Below are 19724 nucleotides of genomic sequence, written 5' to 3'. Positions count from 1 at the left end.
GTTCCGACGCCCCTGCATATAGACAGCTCGACATCGATTGTGTCGACCAGGAAATGCTCTGGATTAGCATAACTGGACCACAGGGCACAAAGGTTGGTGTATGTGCTGTATATCCTCCGGCTCTTGTGCAGAAAATGACATACGACTGTTCTCCCATCTCGATGCTGGGATTGATGCTGCATGTCGCTCCTGCTCTTGCGTCATTGAAGCTGGTGATTTTAATGTACACAATGCAACTTGGCTTGGCAGTAGGCCCACCACACTGGCGGGAGAAACAGCCGAAGATTTATGCTACCAACACAGCTTCACTCAACGCATCCACGAAGCTACTCGTGGGCGAAATACCCTCAACCTCGTCATGCCAGACATACCTGGTAATATCAATAGTACATGGTACCCTCCAATGGGACAGTCAGACCATGCTGTAGCGATTACAGACTTCGAGCTGACACCACACCGGGACAGATCAACTACGCGTGCAGTATGGCGATATCAGCATGCCGACTGGGATCGTCTGAGAGCTTTCTACCGTGACACCGACTGGACTGAGATCATCACTGATGAGCCTGATACATCATGCAGTCTTGTAACCCAGAGGATCATAAAAGGAATGACCAGATTCATACCATCGAGAGTTCTCAAGATGAAGCCCACTGATCCCGTCTGGTGGATCCCGAGTGCTTCGCTGGTGTCGCTGCCAAACGCCATGCATGGCGATAATTCGTTGCAGCCAGGCCAACCCTGCACTACAGGAGCAATATCGCCTCGCCCGCGTGGCCTCATCGACTTGCCTTTCTAGAGCCAAAGAACATCACCTCCAGAGAATACGTAATAAACTGCTCCCGGGAAACATCCAGAACAAGGAGTGGTGGTCCGTGTTTAAGGTAGCAGCCTGGCCGTAAATTTCATACGGCATTCAATTGACCGTAACTTTGATGTTTCTCAATGGATTCGAGTGAAATTTTGACCACACACTCCTGCCACTATGTTGGCCCTCAGGACAAGATTGACAAGTTCTTGCGACTCACTGACAGGCTTTCCAGGCTGCAAAAACCCAAATTTCCGGCATAGTGCCACGGTGTGCGAGCCACCCAGGAGCCAAACAAATGCATTTACAATTTTTCCACATTTTCGGGCCCCTTCTGTCCGTGCACGGGACTCAAACTTAGAACAAGTCCAGAAGCAGCCATGGGTGGTGGGGTAGGGCCCCTCAACGTGGCCCTGGAATCTGTCCCAACGGAACGAGTGGGCGTTCTCTCACAGACTCCCACAGACCGAAGTCAATTTTTGAATTTTTTTAGGTTTAGCACGTGCTACGAGGTCGTACCTTTGGTACAACATCCAGTGCTGGGACCTCCACAGCAAGCCATTTCCACAGCACTGCACACAAAATCCAGGATACCCTCAGAAACCGACAAAGACTACCACTCACGTTCCACTACTGCCTAGTACTGAATCCTACATGACTTCTTGACACGACTGAAACTTGCCAAAGTCACTAAATCAACGTCAACTACAATAATCAAGCAACATAATCTGCAACGTCACGAGGATGCTGGCAAAAGTCCTGCTGCACGGCGCCGGGCAGTGGATATTGCTGGGGTGTTCGACAAAGTGTCGCACCCAGGTGTCTTGTACAAAGCTGAGCGGTATGAGCTCCACGGACATCTTCTTGCCTGGCTCAGAAGCTACCTCACCAACCGCATGCTCCAGGCTGCAGTGAGCGGACAGTCCTCCTCTGCTTACCCCGTCATTACAGGCATCCTCCAGGGTAGCATCTTGGGACCGACTTTATTCCTTCTCTACACGAATGATGCTGAGGATCACCTACCTGCTGGAGCCCAGCTTGCTGCATATGCTGATGACACCACACTGTACAAGTGCATATCGACCTATACTGCCGTGCCTGAAGATGTTATCATACTCCAGCTTGTTGGTTATGCGCTGGCAGACTGGGGAATGGCCAGGCACATTAGGTTCGAACCTACAAAGTCTCAGTCCCTCCTGATTTCCCACCCTTGCAACACAGATTGTATTCCAGTGCACAGCTGTTCAGGAAGTCGACCAGCTGAAGCTGCTGGGTGTGCTGTTTGACCAACACCTGTCTTTCACAGCCCATATCAGGCAATTGGCTATTCGAGACTAGCAGCGTCTCAGCTCCCTCCGGAAAGCCTCGCGAGTGCTGGACTCCAGGTGCCATGGAGTGATCTACAAGGGCTTTGTCTGCCCGGTTTTGGAGTATGGCATGCTCATGTGGATGAGCGCTGCACCCACCACTCTGGCTTGTCTCACTGCCAACCAATGCCGTGGCCTTCACCTAATCGGTGATGGAGCCTACCTCCCTAGCTTGGACATCCGCAGAATGGTCGGAGCACTCTGCTTTCTGTACAAGCCCCACTTTTCAACTGGCCCAGCCATGTTTCTCACCCTTCTTCCACCCCGAGCGACCAACACATCACGCCATAGCCGACGCACACAAAGGCATACCTCGCACCAGTTTCAGCTCGCTTCCACTCTTCTGCCCAGATCACGGAATGATGTCCTTCGGTTCTTCCCTGACGATGTTGTGTATGTCTGGAACCAGCTCCCGCTGTAATAGTTTTACCTTGACACTTCTTGCTTGTCTTATGGTAACACCTTGTGTTCCTACTATTCTCACTCCTGCGGTTCTCGCCTTTCTTTTGCTTTATAACCTCTGGTTTGAACATCATTCGACGAGTTCTCCAATCAATCAAGTCTATACTGTTACACTGGTAGCTTGAGGATGGTTGAGATCATCGTCTGCCCTTTGACGTGCCTTGTGCTCCTGGCTCTGCTATACGCCGCTTTCCGTGAGATCCGCCGCGCTCGGGACAACGTGGCTGCTACAGTTGGACGACATCAATTACCTGCTACATCAAGCTCAAGTCCTCCGGATCTAGCCCCGTGTCGATCGCGTTCTCTCTCCCAGACAAGCCCAAGCGTCAAACGCGTTACCAGAGAACCGAATGTTTTCCATGGCAACCCTTCCGAGTTCAAAGAGTGGGTATTTACGGTCGAGTTAGCCTTGAAGTGCTCACCTCAAGGTGACCCGGAGAACCAAGTTAACTTTGCGGCTAGCTACCTCGCTGGGAATGCGCGTCTTTGGCTAATTTCTTCCATGGAAGCAGGTGAGCAATTTTCGGATTGGCATTCTTTGAAAAGCGCCCTAGCGCGAGTGTATGGCCCGCACTATGACGGGGAAAGAGTGCGGTTGGATATGTTCTCTATCCAACAGCGTGGGTCAATTGAATCGTACGTAACGGAGTTTTCTCGGCTAAGTTTACAGGTGCCGGAACTTGACGAACTCTCCAGAGCCTTGCTATTTGTCAACGGCCTGCACGGTAACATGCGGACCTTGGTAGTGAAGGAACACCCCACTACACTGTCAGCCGCCATTCAGGCAGCGCTAGCAGTCGCCTCAGACAGCCGATTTCAGCGCAGACCACCACTGGCGACCGTGCCGGGATTCGCACCACCATCAGGTAGCAGAAAGCTAGCAAAACTAAGCCCCGAGGTACGTGAGACATAACGAGCCCAGGGGGGCTGCTTCGCATGTCGTCGACCAGGCCATATGGCCCAGAATTGCCCGCAGCATCGAGATCACCCAAACGGTGGACGTCAGTAAGGCCGATGCGATTACTGACGCATCAAGAAAAGGCATCACCTGCGTGTAGTGTGTGCTCCGTCTCTACCCGTAACCGATTCAGTAGCCTCGGTGTGGAGGATGTTGACGATGATGCTGAATGCTCCGAAGCCAATTTCAAGCGAGATGTTACACCAACTATTGAGGCCCAGGTTACCAGCGTCAATGTGGAAACGGAACATGAGCTCCTGCGTGTAGAAGGCAAAATCAACGGTCGTCGCGCGCTTATGTTAATAGATTCGGGCTCGACCCATGATTTTATTGCCGACAGTTTGCCAGGAGAGTTAACCTGCCAACCGAAATTGGCTCGGAAAACCTGAATGTCACGCTGGCTGATGGAGCATCAAGCTCGTTTCCCAAGGAGACGACCCATGAATTGAAGGTTATCGTAGGCGACTTCAGCGATAACCAAACCTTCACGGTGTTCCCCCTTCATCGCTATGACGCTATATTGGGGAAACCTTTGTTAACGCGTAACAATCCAGACATAAACTTCCGGACGAATGAAGTCAGGTTGAACTCGAATGGTTTGCCTTGTGCGTCGCCCAGTCAAAACGAACCGACCGCTCCTGTGGAGGCGATGTTCATATCTGGTCGTCAGGCTAGGCATGCTCTTAGGAGTGGAGACGAAGGTGTTCTGGCGTGGGTCAGTGTAGAAGACGGCATTGGCAAGGAACCTCCCGAAAAATCCACTCAGAACGAGCACCCAGATCTCAAGGCCATGTTCCGTGACTATGACGATCTTTTCCCGGATGATCTGCCAGCTAGACTCCCACCAGAGAGGTATGTAGACCACGAAATCCGCCTGGAGGAAGGCTCATCACCCCCATCGCCTGCCCAGGCCAGAAATGGAGGAATTGAAGAAACAGCTCACAGAACTCTTGAAAAAGGGTTTCGTAGAACCAAGTAAGTCCCCCTTTGGTGCACCGGTGTTTTTTGTCAAGAAAGCTGATGGTTCGTTACGCATGGTCTGCAATTGGAGGGAGCTAAACAAGATAACTGTTAAGAACAAGGCGTGCTTGCCCAATGTGGATGATTTATTCGATACCGTACAGGGCGCTAGGTACTTCACGAAACTAGACCTCCGATCAGGGTATAATCAGATTCGCATTCAAGCTGAGGACGTGCCCGAAACCGCGATTAACACTCCCTTTTTGGCATTACCAATTTAGGGTCATGGGATTTTGTCTCACCAATGCACCGGCAACATTTCAATCCATGCTGAATACGATTCTTCAACCATATCTGAGGGAGTTCGTAGTCGTGTTCCTAGATGACATACTCATCTTCAGCAAAACGTGGTCGGAGCATATGCAGCATGTCCGGTCGGTATTGAGCGTGCTCCGGGACAACCAGTTATTTTGCAAACGGTCAAAATGTGAATTTGGCGCGGAGAGTGTGCGGTTCCTGGGACATTGCATCAATGGACTGCACATCGCCCCTGATCCAGACAAGATTGCCGCAGTAAAGGTCTGGCCCGCTCCGACTTCCGTCACAGAGGTGAGGCAATTTCTTGGATTTACGAATTATTTTAGGCGATTCATAGATCAATACTCATCGCTCTCTAAGAACTTAGAGGAGATAACGGGAAAACATGCACGATTCGAGTGGAACAGCTCTCGGCAACATGCCTTTGAATCGCTAAAGCATGCCTTGTTGAATGCGCCCCTATTGCGGCTGGCTGATGTGAACCGACCATTCAGAGTGGTAACAGATGCACGCGATTTCGCCTTGGGATGTGTTCTTCTCCAAGAACTAGAGGAAGATGCCTGGCATCCAGTGGCTTATGCTAGCCGAAAATTTTCTGCTGCTGAACAGAATTATACAGCTACAGAAAGAGAAACATTGGCCGTAGTGTTTGCGCTAAAGACCTGGCGCATCTACCTCTTTCAACACTTTGAGGTCATTACAGCCAACATGGCGGTAGTTTACAGGGCTTCTCCAGTCACTTCCAATACCTAATAGTCCTTGGCAGGATATCTCAATGGATTTTATTGTTGGATTGCCCCTTACTTCTCGTGGCTTCGACGCAATTTACACCTTTGTGGACCGACTTACGAAATGCGTACATCTTGTTCCAACAAACTCGAAGATTGATGCTAAGGGCAGAGCTCAACTGTACATTCAAAACGTGTTTCGTCTGCACGGGCTGAGCTCGACCATTGTTTCCGATTGCGATGCACGCTTCACTGCAGCTTTTTTCAAAGAAGTATTCTCTCAGCTAGGAACTAAATTGGCATTCAGCACTGCTAACCACCCTCAGACGGATGGTTTGACAGAGAGAGTTAACCGGCAAGTGGGAGATGTTCTAAGAGCATTTGTGAACTTGAGACAGGACAATTGGGATTCGCTTCTACCACTCTGCGAGTTTGCAATAAATAGTTCACAACAGTCATCTGTAGCTAATACACCGTTCTATCTGAACTATGGGTTTGACCCTAAGTCCCCGCCCGAATTCATTCTTACAGGAGGGGAAAGGAGTGATTCGGTCGATTGGCTTCATGAGCAGGAAGCCGCACTAAGGATAGCTCGAGATGCAATGCTCGACACCCAGGCAAGGCAAGCTCTATACGCAGACCAGACGAGAACGCCCAGTGATTTGAAGGTTGCTGATAGCGTTCTTGTCTACAGAGACTTTCTACTGACCCCGGAAGCTCGTGGCCAGCCCTCTCGGAAGTTGCAACCCAAGTGGTTTGGTCCGTATCGTATCCAGGCTAAGATTGGAGCGAATGCTTTTCGCTTGGAACTACCCCGTGAACTTCGCTGCCAGCAGTGAGTTACCCTCGAGGTAGTTCGTAATTTGCATGTTGATAATGGTCTCCATTACCTTGGATATCACACTAAGGAGGGACACGGGGCGGTAGTCCTTGAGCTGTGAGCGAGATGAGCGTTTATGCACAGGAACAACATTGGCGAGCTTCCAGGCCTGAGGTTTGTATCCATGCCGGAAGCACAATGAGAAAAGCTTGGTCAGGACCGGTGCGAGCACCGAAGCGCATTCTTTCAGGACACGGGGGGGGGGGGGGGGAGATGCTGTCCGGCCCCGTGGCTTTCGGCGCTTCGAGACGGCGCAGGAGGCGGTGAACATTCTGGATGTAGAAGTGGACGTGGGTGAGTGGAGGATGTGGGTGAGCAGGCGCTGGGGTTCCAAGGGAGGCACGATGTAGGTCCCTGTCACCCAGGCTGCACTTGCCAGCAAAGAAGTGACCAAAGCAGTCAGCCTTCTCCTTGCTGGTAATGTGTTCCTTCCCGGCATTGTCGAGGAGGAGGGGGATGTCAGAGTTTCGGCCAAGACCGCATGCTCCTTCCAGGTTGCACCACCATGCCTTGTCGCGAAGCGAGCCGCAGGTGAGTCGGGCCCGAAGGTGCCGTTCCTTCCCCTGCAGCAGTATAATTCTTCTCATGCTACATCAGGTAAGCACCACCAAAAACGGTGACTGAGGGTTGATAGTATTGTGGTTGTCTTTGTTATTGGGAAGTGATTAATATTACGAGGAGACAATAATTTTAATATGGCAATAAGTAGGACGAGCTGAAGTGACATTTGGATTACTTTATCAACAGTGTAAGCGATGAAAATGATGCAAAAAATGTGAAGGGTAAGGAAGATACATGTATGAAGAAAAAAGCGATGGAAAGAAAGATGATTCGAACAAGTTTTCGTACAACACTCTTTAGGAATCACCGTTGTACTAAAGAACAAAATGAGAACAAGGGAAATAATATAGCAATCAAGGTAGGGAAGAGTGTTGTACAAAAACTTGTTCGAATCATCTTTCTTTCCATCGCTTTTTTCTTCATACATGTATATTCCTTACCCTTTACATTGTTTTTTTTGCTTCGTTTACATCACTTATATTGTTAATAAAGTAATCCAAATGTCACTTCAGCTCGTCCTACTTATTGCCATATTAAGATTAATATTACGATCATAATTATTTTCTGCAAATAGGGGCTTCAACTAATAGTTCGAACCATGGGCATTCGTAAACAAATGTAACTAATTGAAGGTTAATTGTTATCTCATCTGAGTTATTGACCTAATGAGTGTCAACTGTGCCAAGGAGCGCCTCCTTTTGCAATCGTAATATTAATCTTAATATGGCAATAAGTAGGACGAGCTGAAGTGACATTTGGATTACTTTATTAACAATATAAGTGATGTAAACGAAGCAAAAAAAACAATGTAAAGGGTAAGGAATATACATGTATGAAGAAAAAAGCGATGGAAAGAAAGATGATTCGAACAAGTTTTTGTACAACACTCTTCCCTACCTTGATTGCTATATTATTTCCCTTGTTCTCATTTTGTTCTTTAGTACAACGGTGATTCCTAAAGAGTGTTGTACGAAAACTTGTTCGAATCATCTTTCTTTCCATCGCTTTTTTCTTCATACATGTATCTTCCTTACCCTTCACATTTTTTGCATCATTTTCATCGCTTACACTGTTGATAAAGTAATCCAAATGTCACTTCAGCTCGTCCTACTTATTGCCATATTAAAATTATTGTCTCCTCGTAATATTAATCACTTCCCAATAACAAAGACAACCACAATACTATCAACCCTCAGTCACCGTTTTTGGTGGTGCTTACCTGATGTATCATGAGAAGAATTATACTGCTGCAGGGGAAGGAACGGCACCTTCGGGCCCGACTCACCTGCGGCTCGCTTCGCGACAAGGCATGGTGGTGCAACCTGGAAGGAGCATGCGGTCTTGGCCGAAACTCTGACATCCCCCTCCTCCTCGACAATGCCGGGAAGGAACACATTACCAGCAAGGAGAAGGCTGACTGCTTTGGTCACTTCTTTGCTGGCAAGTGCAGCCTGGGTGACAGGGACCTACATCGTGCCTCCCTTGGAACCCCAGCGCCTGCTCACCCACATCCTCCACTCACCCACGTCCACTTCTACATCCAGAATGTTCACCGCCTCCTGCGCCGTCTCGAAGCGCCGAAAGCCACGGGGCCGGACAGCATCTCCCCCCCCCCCCCCCGTGTCCTGAAAGAATGCGCTTCGGTGCTCGCACCGGTCCTGACCAAGCTTTTCTCATTGTGCTTCCGGCATGGATACAAACCTCAGGCCTGGAAGCTCGCCAATGTTGTTCCTGTGCATAAACGCTCATCTCGCTCACAGCTCAAGGACTACCGCCCCGTGTCCCTCCTTAGTGTGATATCCAAGGTAATGGAGACCATTATCAACATGCAAATTACGAACTACCTCGAGGGTAACTCACTGCTTGCAGCAAATCAGTTTGGCTTCAGACGGAATCTGGGTACAGCCGACGCTCTTACTGCGCTACACCACTCCTGGGCATCCTCTATCGGACACGAGGGCGCAGCACGCGTACTTGCAGTTGACATCGCTGGAGCCTTCGACAAGGTCTCTCACGCAGGTGTCCTCCTCAAGCTACAGCAATGTGGCATCCAAGTAATCCTCCTTGCATGGCTGACATCGTACCTGTCTAACCGAAGCATACACTGTTTTGTCAGTGGTGCAACCTCCCGTCCATACCCCATTAAGGCGGGAGTCCCACAAGGCAGCATCTTGGGGCCAACCATGTTTCTCATTAGTAGTAGGTTTTTCATTTTGACCCGACGAGACCATACGACGCCTGCAGATCACAGCACGAACAGTTCATGAAGTGAAGTGAAGTTGAACTGAATTTCAACTATCGAGGTTTGTGAAGTATTTGTCTTGTGCCGCTAGCAATCTTCAGATGTGACGTTAGACGTTCGTGATGATTTGTTGGCTTTCACTTGGCGTCTACTTTTCACCTATCTTTGTCACTACCTCAGTACCATTTGTGACGTGTAAACTAGCGCAACCTATTCCTGTGTACCTCTCCTTCTCATTGTGAATGATTTAGCACTTGTGATAGTTGTGCCTGGTAGGGTTGAGAACACCTCCATTCTGCACTATTCCTTTTGTGTTGATATGTCACATATGTGAGTTAGTTGAGTGTTTACACCTCAGTGCGCCAATATCTTTTCTACAAAATAGCATTATTCAGCTAAACCCCTTCATTCAACAACTGCTTCTCCTCTGATGAGTTCCCCGTTATTATCTCTATGGAACGAAACAAGACTTGTCAGGAGTACTACTACTTGCTTTCGTGGAGTGTGGCTGGTGAACTGTTCGTGCTGTGATCTGCAGGCGTCGTATGGTCTCGTCGGGTCAAAATGAAAAACCTACTACTACTGTATTTGACGGACCTATTGAAGATGGCACAAAGAGTCATGTTTCTCATATACACTAACGACGTATCAACATGCCTTGTTGGGAACACGCAGCTGGAAGCCTATGCTGACGATACGACATTGTACACTCTTCTCCGTAACGCCCTCCCCACTGCTGCTGCCTTGCTTCAGGACACCGTCAATCGTCTGTCAGATTGGGGCAAGGAATGGCGTGTAGCGTTTCAGCCGTCGAAATCCCAGGCTATGACAGTCACGCTGCAAAGAGCGCAGCTAGCCCTGCCCTCTCTCCTCTTTGGAGGCAACCCTGTGCCAGTCATCCACAATAAAGCTCTTGGGGGTGACTTTTGATCCGAAGCTCTCCTTCGCGGAGCACATCCGCGCAGTGTCTATACGTGGCAAACAGCGCTTGGGACTCCTGCGGCGAGCTGCGCCCTATCTCTCCCTAGAAGGCCGCCTCACGGTGTACAAGGGGTTTGTACGGCCCGTTTTGGAGTATGCTCCGCTCGTCTGGATGGGAGCTGCTCCCTCCCATCTTGCACGCCTAGATAGCATCCAACGCCGCGCATTGCGCATCATTGGTCCCGGGACGGAGCTCCAGAGCCTCAGCCTACGGCGATACGTTGCTGCATTAACATACACTTACAAACTGCATTTCATCACCGGTCCGACTCAATTGCTAGCAGTCCTCCCACGAAGGCTTGAGCCCCGTGACGCCACTCGCACTCGAAACGATCTCCGCATGGCCGCCGGCCACAGTTACCAGTTACGAAATCCGCTACCGCGTCAAGCACCAGACGCCATTCTCCGCAGCTTCCCACATTGTGCAGTCCAGCTGTGGAATTCACTACCGCCAGCTTTTCTAGACTCCGCCCCAACTCGCAAAAATCTTCAAAAGTTTAAGTGCAACGTCAACAAATATCTCCGCGACAGGATTGGCGATGGTCCACGGACATTCTGCCTGTCGACCCACCTACATTCTAGTGCCCCGTCAACGACTCCAATTGCTACGAATGCGCTGCACACTAGTACTAGCTGTTGCTTGCCCTTGCTTTCTTTATATTTTTGCTGACCCTTACAGCTCTATCTTTTGTTTTTGGTGCGTGTTTCTGGCCGTGATGCCGAGACCTCAGGTCGGCAGAGCCATCAATGCCCCACCATCACTGCTGCACCTCGGTGCAGCCCCTTCTCAGTAGTTGTCACGTTTGTCCTTGTCTCAGTACCATTGTCTTCTGTATTTTTTATGAGTTGGGTATGTGAACATAGTAAAAAAATAAAATAAAAATAAACAGCTGCCTTCAGTGCTATTGGGTCGCTGAAGGGCTCAGTTTTAGGTTTGATGACGGTTGCTTTTAAACGGATTTTGTTTTTCTGATTAAGCTCTCTTGCGGTTTCTGTACCTGCTTGTGTTAAGTCTCTTTCTAGCAGATTAGTTGTATAAGAGATTGTACATGCATCATTGTGGATTTGCTATTCACAGTGTTTCTCTCATTTTTCTTTTTTTCTCTAAGTCTCCCTTATTATAATTTTCTTCACCTACAACAGCAGTACTCACCATGATCTTAAGTGACCCGGGATGCTGCATAAACCAGACATAAAACCAATAAAGCCACCCCTATAAAAATGATAACAATGAAAATGTTCAAAGCTCGCTGGGACGGGATGACTTTGAGCGTCATAGTCGACTGGCATCTCTGGTCCACTGGTCGCTCTGTCCTGTAAATGGGATACCATGTGAAGACAAGTACTCCAAGCACCACTGTGATCCGGTGCTCGAGCATACCAAGACTAGTGTAACGGTACAAAAGCATCCTGCACCCGAGGATAACGTGCCTGAAGCTTGAGACACGTCAGACGCCAACAGCTCTCCGTGCCAGAAGATCAAGATTCGCTTGAGCACCGACGGCCTGATACTGTTCTGATAGATGGACCTGCCAAGAAGGCCCTGATCATTGACATTGCTGTACATGCTGGATGCTAGAACGGTGGGTGCGAATCACCGGCCTTCGGCCAAGTGCTGATGGATAAATATAAAACCAAAATGGTTCTTGACAACTCTTGGTGAAAAGACTTGAACAGCAGCAGCAAGACCAATACGTAGGAACCAAAAAAAGGAACGAGTCTGCGCATGAACTCAACATTTCCGAGGGAAAAACAAATAGAAAAGAAGAAAAGAGAAGGACAAAATGTTCTGAGTTATGACAAACTGTCCACCAACGTAACCAGATCTTATTCAGTCAGCGAGCGTGACAAAATGGCACAAAACAAGGAGTACCGAGACATTCGGCACCCTGACACCTAGCTCCAGCACATCTCCAAGGCGCAAACCAACAACCTTCCAACTTGGAAGGCTCAGGTTCGGCAAGGTCCAAGAGGGGAAGGAAAGCGCAACGAAGAAGAGCACGAGCTACGCATCACGGCAACAAAGAATGCCAAAAGTTACTGGATGATAACGATACTAGTGAGACTATTGGACAGTCGCACTCGCTGACTGCATAAGATCTGGTTACGTTGGTGGACAGTTTGTCATAACTCGTAATATTTCGTCCTTTTCCTTTCTTAATCATATCTATACTGGCTCACCATCCGAGTTCAAATTTGCACACCTGATGAGCCGTCATGACCTTTACGGCGAAACGTACGTCGTGTGGAACTGCTTGTTATTGTATATAACTAGTCCATCATACATGATAGTGGAGTTCAGTAGGATGTTGGCGTTTCGGTTTGTCACAACTCGTCTTCGCTTAGCTTCCGCTTCTATGTTTATTACATAAAATTGAGCCTCCCAAGTTGGGTGGTCTGTTGCTTTGCGTCGTCGAGTTGTAGTAAGGCCGGTTTGTCCAATAGTCTTACTAGTATCGTTATCATCCAGTAACTTTCGGCATTCTTTGTTGCCGGGATGCCTAGCTCGTGCTCTTCTTCTTTGCGCTTTCCTTCCCCTCTTGGACCTTTCCGAACCTGAGCCTTGGAGAAGTGTTGGAGCTAGGTGTCAGGTTGCCGAATGTCTCAGTACTCCTTGTCAGTTTTGTGGTATTTTCTCGCACTCGCTGACAGTATAAGATCTGGTTACAGTTGTGCCCTGCTCAAGGCAGACCAACTCTTGGAAAGATGAGAATGAATCATCAGTAAAACGCAATGGCTTTTAAAGGGAAGCTGGCTGCAAAGGCGGCCTGAAAGGTGACATGTGAATGTGTTATGCGCAAGGCGCAAGAGGTACAGCAGTGCAGGGCCTAGGGTGCGAACAGTAGCACTAGCAGCCTGAGTGTCAAGACCCAAGCGGGGAAAGGTGCTATAATATCACCACATGCCCCCTCGGCTTAAGTGCGACTTGGGATCACTAAAACAAAGAAAATCCTGAAACTGAAATTTGAAAATCACAGCGTAGCGCACAAGCAACAAGGAAAAAGCAAGAGAAGCATGCCCAGTCAATCTATGCACGTGGCCGGAGGAACCGTCTGTTCCGCCAGAAGCTGGACCCCGTCACCGTCTGCACCGTGTAGCTGCGTCCTCTTCTCGTGCATTTGTGACCGTTCCTTCCATATCCCAGCTTTTTGAAGACTGGTTCTGGATCCATACCTTATCGCCTACGTACAGAGGAGGCAGAGGTTTGCCAAACTGGGATGAGACCTGCTGGGGAGCTCTGCGGCTGTGGGCGGCGTACTGCTGCAGATTTGCAGGAAGTGTGGGAACCTTGGTCCTCGTAGGTCTTCCAAACAGCAGCTGGGCCGGGCTTGCTCCTCCTGCAACCGGCGTGTTACGCCACTCCAGCAACCCTTCTCTGAAGGCACTGCTGTTATAGGCGTCACCTCGCCAATTTTCATTAACAAGTGCTTCATGGCCTTGACCGCCGCCTCAGCCGCGCCATTTGACTGAGGATTGTACGGGCTGCTGGGATCGTGGCAAATGTTCCACTCTGAGCAGAATGAAGCGAACGCTGAAGATCTTAATTGCGGCCTACCATCGGTCGTGAGGCGCGTAGGAACGCCAACGTCCGACATTCACTGAACAAGAGGTTTGGTGACGTCAGACGTGGTAGCCGACCTCCCCCAACGCCCGACAAATGGCCAGCCGGAAAACTTGTCAGTGAGAACCAGGTACTAAAAGCCACCTAGGGAGAAGAGGTCAACCGCTGCATCTTCGAACGGTCTGGATGGAGGAGCTGTCAGAGAGGAGCGGCTCAGAAAGTTGGGAGGGGTGCAGCGTGACGCAGGATCTGCAGGTGTGGATGACGTTCTTAACGTCGTTGGAGATCTGGGGCCAGTACACTGCTTGCCTGGCCCTGCGGAGTGTGCGGGTGTGTCCCTGATGAGAAGCGTGAAGTTGCTCCAGCGTGGTCTGGCGTAACCTTCTTGGAACCACAATACGGTGGCCCAACAACACTATGCCGTCCTCGACCGACAGATCATGCCGAACCTGCCAGTACGGGTGCAGATCGAGGTCCAGAGCAGCCTTGTCCACCGGAAAGCCGTTCTTTACGGCGTTCAGCAGCTTCAGGTATTCCGGGTCCGTCGATCCCTCCGCCCGCACCTTCGTAATGCCAAGGTCTGGGAGGACTGTATGGCCTGTTTCCTCGTCCTCTTGCGACAGCTGACGGAGAACACAGTAGCGGTGCTCGATTTCTTCCTCACCAGCTTCATCCTCAGGGTCTGGTGCACTTACTGGGTGTCTCGACAGGCAATCTGCGACCTTGTGATCGGCACCCGGTCTCTACTGAGCCACGAACCGAAAAGGTGTCAGCTTCTCCCGTAGTCGCACGATTCGTGGAGACGTCAACTCATCCAGCGTCTTAGCATTCAGGATAGGAATGAGCGGCTTGTGATCAATTAGCAACTCGAAATCAGCACCGGCCAGGAACAGTCTAGCCTTGTGGACTGCCCAGACTACCGCCAGTAGTTCAATCTCCGTTGCAGAGTACCTGGCCTCGGTCTTAGTGACGTGCCGTGAAGCACATTGCATTATACGCCACCGCCCGTCCACTTGCTGCTGCCACACTGCCATGTTGAGACCGTTTGACTGCGAGGCGTCTGTCTCGAGAGGAAGCGGCTGTGCAGGGTCGAAGGTAGCCAACACTCGAGGGCTTACCAGCTCCTCTAGTATAGCTGTAAATGCCTGTTGCTGCGGATCCTCCCAGATAAACTCATTCTTTGGAGAGAGCAGAGAACGGATCGGGGATAGAAGCTCCGCTAGTCGCGGCGTGAACGCGTCGAACTGCTGCACGAGTCCATAGAAGGATCGGATATCAGTGCGGTTGGTAGGGGTTGGAAAGTGGTGTAGATCTTTCACCAAGCTACGTTCAGGACTGTAGCCGTCCGGCGTCACCACGAATCCGCAGTACGATGCTCTGGGTGCCGCAAATGCGAATTTGCGGCGATTCAGTGTGATTTGGTTCTCCGAGCAAAGCTTGAGCACATTGCGAACCCTCTGGGTGTGCGCCTCAAGCTCAGTGTCGTACACGATGACATCCTCTACCACTTTCTGAAGATTCGAAAACCCGGCGAACACTTCGTCTGCTCTCCGGTTGTGTTCGTCACCTGCCGACACCAAGCCCATGACGTTCCGCTTGAAACGGTAGGCACCCCATGGCGTCATGAACATTGTGAGCCTGGTGCTATCGTCGTCGAGGGGTACTTGCCAGTAGCCATGGCGAGAATCTAGGGTGGTGAAGTACTGCATCCCCATTGGGATCGACGAGACGACTTCCCGAGGTACTCGGGTTGGGTGTGCCGGCCTCTTGATCCATATATTTAGACCCGTCAGGTCCACCGTGATGCGCGGCTCACTGGAATTCTTCTTAGGGACCACCACCAGTGGGTGGCACCAAGTGTAGGCTTCGCCGACAGGCACCTTCTCAATGACGCCCTTGCCCACCATGTCGGACAGCTGGTTCTGCACAGCGTCCCGCCACCTGAATGGGATGGAGCGAGCGCGATACGGGCGGCATGGCGGCGCGCCGTTGATGAGCTCGATGCGCATCGGCTCACCGCTCATGGGCTTGAGCGGGGTATCACAGAACACTTTTGGAAACTCTTCCAGCAAGGTACGTCGGATTTCCTCAACCGCCGTCGACGCAGTACCTACTGACGTGTCTGCGACTTCGGACGCTTGCTTCCGAGGAATGGAGATGTTTGCCATGCTTTGTGCCCTTAGAAGGGAGTGAGGCCATCTACCCTCGAGAAGCCGCAACTTCATGCACGTGTCCTTGCTGAGCAGAGGTGTCTTCAGCTGCCGGAATACGTGCAGAGTCGACACGGCGGTAGTGTCGCTCAAAGACAACTGAGCCTCGAGCTTGCCCATGGAATCCAAAGCTGAACCGCTAGCTGCCTTGACATCAGCTGTGTCCGGCACTAGATTCATCCTGAGGATTGGGTCGATACCATCCACGTCGGTAAGACTGATGGCGCCCACATCCGCGCCCGTGTCCGGCAGCCACCCAATAGCGCATGACGATCCTCCCTGGATCGCGACGCCAACCGTCACCAGCTTGTTCCTAGAAGGACCAGCCTCGTTGACAAACAGCGAGTCGACAGTCGTCGTTCCTGGTGAGGGCGAGGTTCGCTGTCGACAAACCCTAGCAAAGTGACCCACCTTGAGGCACAAGCGGCATGTCTGGTTATAGGCATTGCATTGGCCCTTGGGGTGAGTCTGCCCACAAAACCTGCACGTGCCTACGTCCGACTTCAGCGTCTTTGCCTGTGCCTGCTGACGCTTGCTGCTCACCGAGGCCATATTCCGTATCGGTAGAGGATTCGTATGCAGAGCATATCTGCATGACCCGATCGAGCGATAACTCACTGGCATACTCTTCTTCGAGCACCCGTCGTTGCATCGCTCAATCCATTACGCCACAAACAAGCCTGTCGCGGAGCCGGGTTTCCCGAAGTTGGGCCTCATGGCCGCACAGTGACCCACAACTGCCGCACTGCAGACTATCTGGGTAGCTGCACGCATCATGCAGCTGAGACAGACCCGAGGAGTACTGGCTGATACTCTCACCTTGTCTCTGGCTCCTGCCATGGAAGGCCTGGCGGTCGAGTAACGGGTTTCTTCATTTTCTCAGGAAAGCTTCCAGCTTCTGGATGGCAACCCGCTCATCATCGCCGTCGGCTATGGGAACTACGCCCGCCTGCCACAGCCGCACCCAACCGTCGTTGAGAGCTGTACGGAGAAATGCCTGCTGCGGAACTGTACCTGCGTTTCTGCATAGCCCAGTCAACGACACCTAGTCGGATCATTTGACTTTCCACTCGAGGAAACCAGCTAGGTCTATCGGGTCTGGACTGGGCAGGTGGGGTATTTCCGCTCTCTGGGCCCACGGCCCTGCCTCTGGCTGTCTTGAGGTGGATGGTGGCGGGCCGCTGCCGGCAGGTGGCTTGACTGTGCCATTGTGAGCCTAAGCAGAATCTGCTGCTGCTGGCTGAGGGATTGGACGATAGACTGCAGCAGGCTTCCTTCTTCTTGAGTCCCTGGCTGCATCCACTCTGTCAACCCGTCGTTGGTTCCTGCTGCTTCCTCAGCCTTGGCCTTGACAGAGGTTCGTGTCTTTTGCTGCGCCATGTTGTGTCCTGCTCAAGGCCGACGAACTCTTCGAAAGATGAGAACGAATCATCAGTACGCAATGGCTTTTAAAGGGAAGCTGGCTGCAAAGGCGACTTGAAAGGTGACATGTAAATGTGTTATGCGCAAGGCGCCAGAGGTACAGCAGTGCCGGGCCTAGGGTGCGAACAGTAGCACTAGCAGCCTGAGTGCCAAGACCCATGCAGGGAAAGGTGCTATAATATCACCACAGTTAAAACACAATGGCTTTTAAAGGGAAGCTGGCTGCAAAGGCGGCTTGAAAGGTGACATGTAAATGTGTTATGCGCCAGGCGCCAGAGGTACAGCAGTGCAGGGCCTAGGGTGTGAACAGTAGCACTAGCAGCCTGAGTGCCAAGACCCATGCAGGGAAAGGTGCTATAATATCACCAAAGTTAAAACACAATGGCTTTTAAAGGGAAGCTGGCTGCAAAGGCGGCTTGAAAGGTGACATGTAAATGTGTTATGCGCCAGGCGCCAGAGGTACAGCAGTGCAGGGCCTAGGGTGTGAACAGTAGCACTAGCAGCCTGAGTGCCAAGACCCATGCAGGGAAAGGTGCTATAATATCACCACAGTTACGTTGGTGGACAGTTTGTCATAACTGGTAACATTTTGTCCTTTTCCTTTCTTCATCATAACTATATTGGCTCACCATCCAAGTTCAAATATGCACAACTGATGAGCAGACATGACCTATTCGGCGAAACGTACGTCGTGTGGAACTACTTGTTATTGTACATAACTAGTCCATCATTCATGATAGTGGAGTTCAATAGGATGTTGGCGTTTCGGTTTGTCACACTTCGTCTTTGCTTAGCTTCCCTTTCTATGTTTATTACATAAACTTGAGCCTCCCAAGTTGGGTGGTCTGTTGCTTTGCGTCGTCGAGTTGTAGTAGGGCCGGTCTGTCCAATAGTTTTACTAGTTTCGTCATCATGCAGTAACTTTCGGCATTCTTTGTTGCCGTGATGCGTAGCTCGTGCTCTTCTTCATTACGCTTTCCTTCCCCTCTTGGACCTTTCCGAACCTGAGCCTTCCAAGTTGGAAGGTTGTTGATTTGCGCCTTGGAGAAGTGTTGGAGCTAGGTGTCAGGACGCCGATTGTCTCAGTACTCCTTGTCAGTGTTGTGCAATTTTGTCGCATTCGCTGACTGTATAAGATCTGGTTACGTTGGTGGACCGTTTGTCATAACTCGTAACATTTTGTCCTTTTCCTTTCTTCATTATAACTATATTGGCTCACCATCCGAGTTCAAAAGAAGAAAAGGAAAAGAGAAAGAACACTCAATCAGGGCTTGAACGAAGAATCATCCGTAGCGCATCACGGAAATAAAGCAAGCATGCTACGTGGGAAAAACATTAAGTGGATTCAACATAGCCTACGTAGTCTCAATTGTTACACATGAACAATATCCGCCAAAGGAGAAGAACGCCGACCGACTGACCGGTATTCTCTCGCCTTTTTGCCCGAAACAAACGACTTTTTTTAGTGCTGTCTAAGAGATTACATTCACAGAATTATTTTCGGTACAACTCTTTTTCTGCCTCCATATGTGTCTCCTCCTCCCTCCAAACAGGCATGTATCTAGGTGAAGGAAATTGCGGACATGTATCGCTGAATATTCCATCTGGGTACAATTTTGAACAGGTCAATCATTCCTCAGCCGTGAGAATTTGTAGGGACGCTAACATGGTGGTTCCTTTTGAACTTTACTATATCTGTACCAGCACCATGATCCAGGAGTTTCGTGGTGTTTATCATTTGAGGAATGCAAATATTCATTCGTGGACAAGTGGTCGACCTTCAATTGGAGAATCTGGTAGTGCTCGGGTCCTTTGTGTAGGTGAGGTGTTCTTTGACCAGACCATTTGGCATTTCTGCACTTAAGGGGGTTCGGGACAGTTAGGCCCAAAAATATAAATTCAAGATCAGCCCAATCTGACATTAGGTTTCCATAGGTACAGCCTTATATTTTCGCTTAGTGAAATCAGTTTTCAATTTCCCGAATAGGTCTTGCCAAAAACACAATTTTCCATGACGACAAAACGAGAGACCTTGGAAGCTCAGGGCCCTCCGCTATGCTTTTTTGCCTTGATGACCTGGACAAAAAAAGGACAAAAAAAGCATAGGGATGTTATAAATTTTTCAATTCTCCTATTTTTATTTCAATGCATAACATGGGATTCGAACCCGCACAATCGCTCTACATTCATTCCCGATACACTTCGCATTCATACTCATTCTTCCAAGTTGCTTCACGTTATGATCTTGCGCTATTTAAGATCGGT

The 19724-nt window shown here is 50.1% G+C and overlaps 1 protein-coding gene across 5 annotated transcripts in view; it reads left to right on the top strand.

Moving 5' to 3' along the window:
* LOC135825798 (sushi, von Willebrand factor type A, EGF and pentraxin domain-containing protein 1-like) overlaps nt 1-19724 on the top strand; it is a 579302-nt gene that overhangs the window by 486595 nt on the left and 72983 nt on the right. For 4 of the 5 annotated variants that reach the window (XM_065338421.1, XM_065338423.1, XM_065338420.1 and 1 more), the window contains one exon: nt 19013-19279. The exons of the other annotated variant lie outside the window; for it this stretch is intronic. In XM_065338421.1, coding sequence (XP_065194493.1) covers nt 19013-19279 — 267 coding nt within the window. The remainder of the gene's footprint in view (nt 1-19012; nt 19280-19724) is intronic. 5 annotated transcript variants of the gene reach the window in all.

Source organism: Sycon ciliatum, chromosome 10 (genome assembly GCF_964019385.1).
Source record: "Sycon ciliatum chromosome 10, ocSycCili1.1, whole genome shotgun sequence".
NCBI lineage: Eukaryota > Metazoa > Porifera > Calcarea > Leucosolenida > Sycettidae > Sycon > Sycon ciliatum.
The sequence above is the reverse complement of the archived record's forward strand: the minus strand, read 5'-3'. Positions and strand labels throughout refer to the sequence as shown.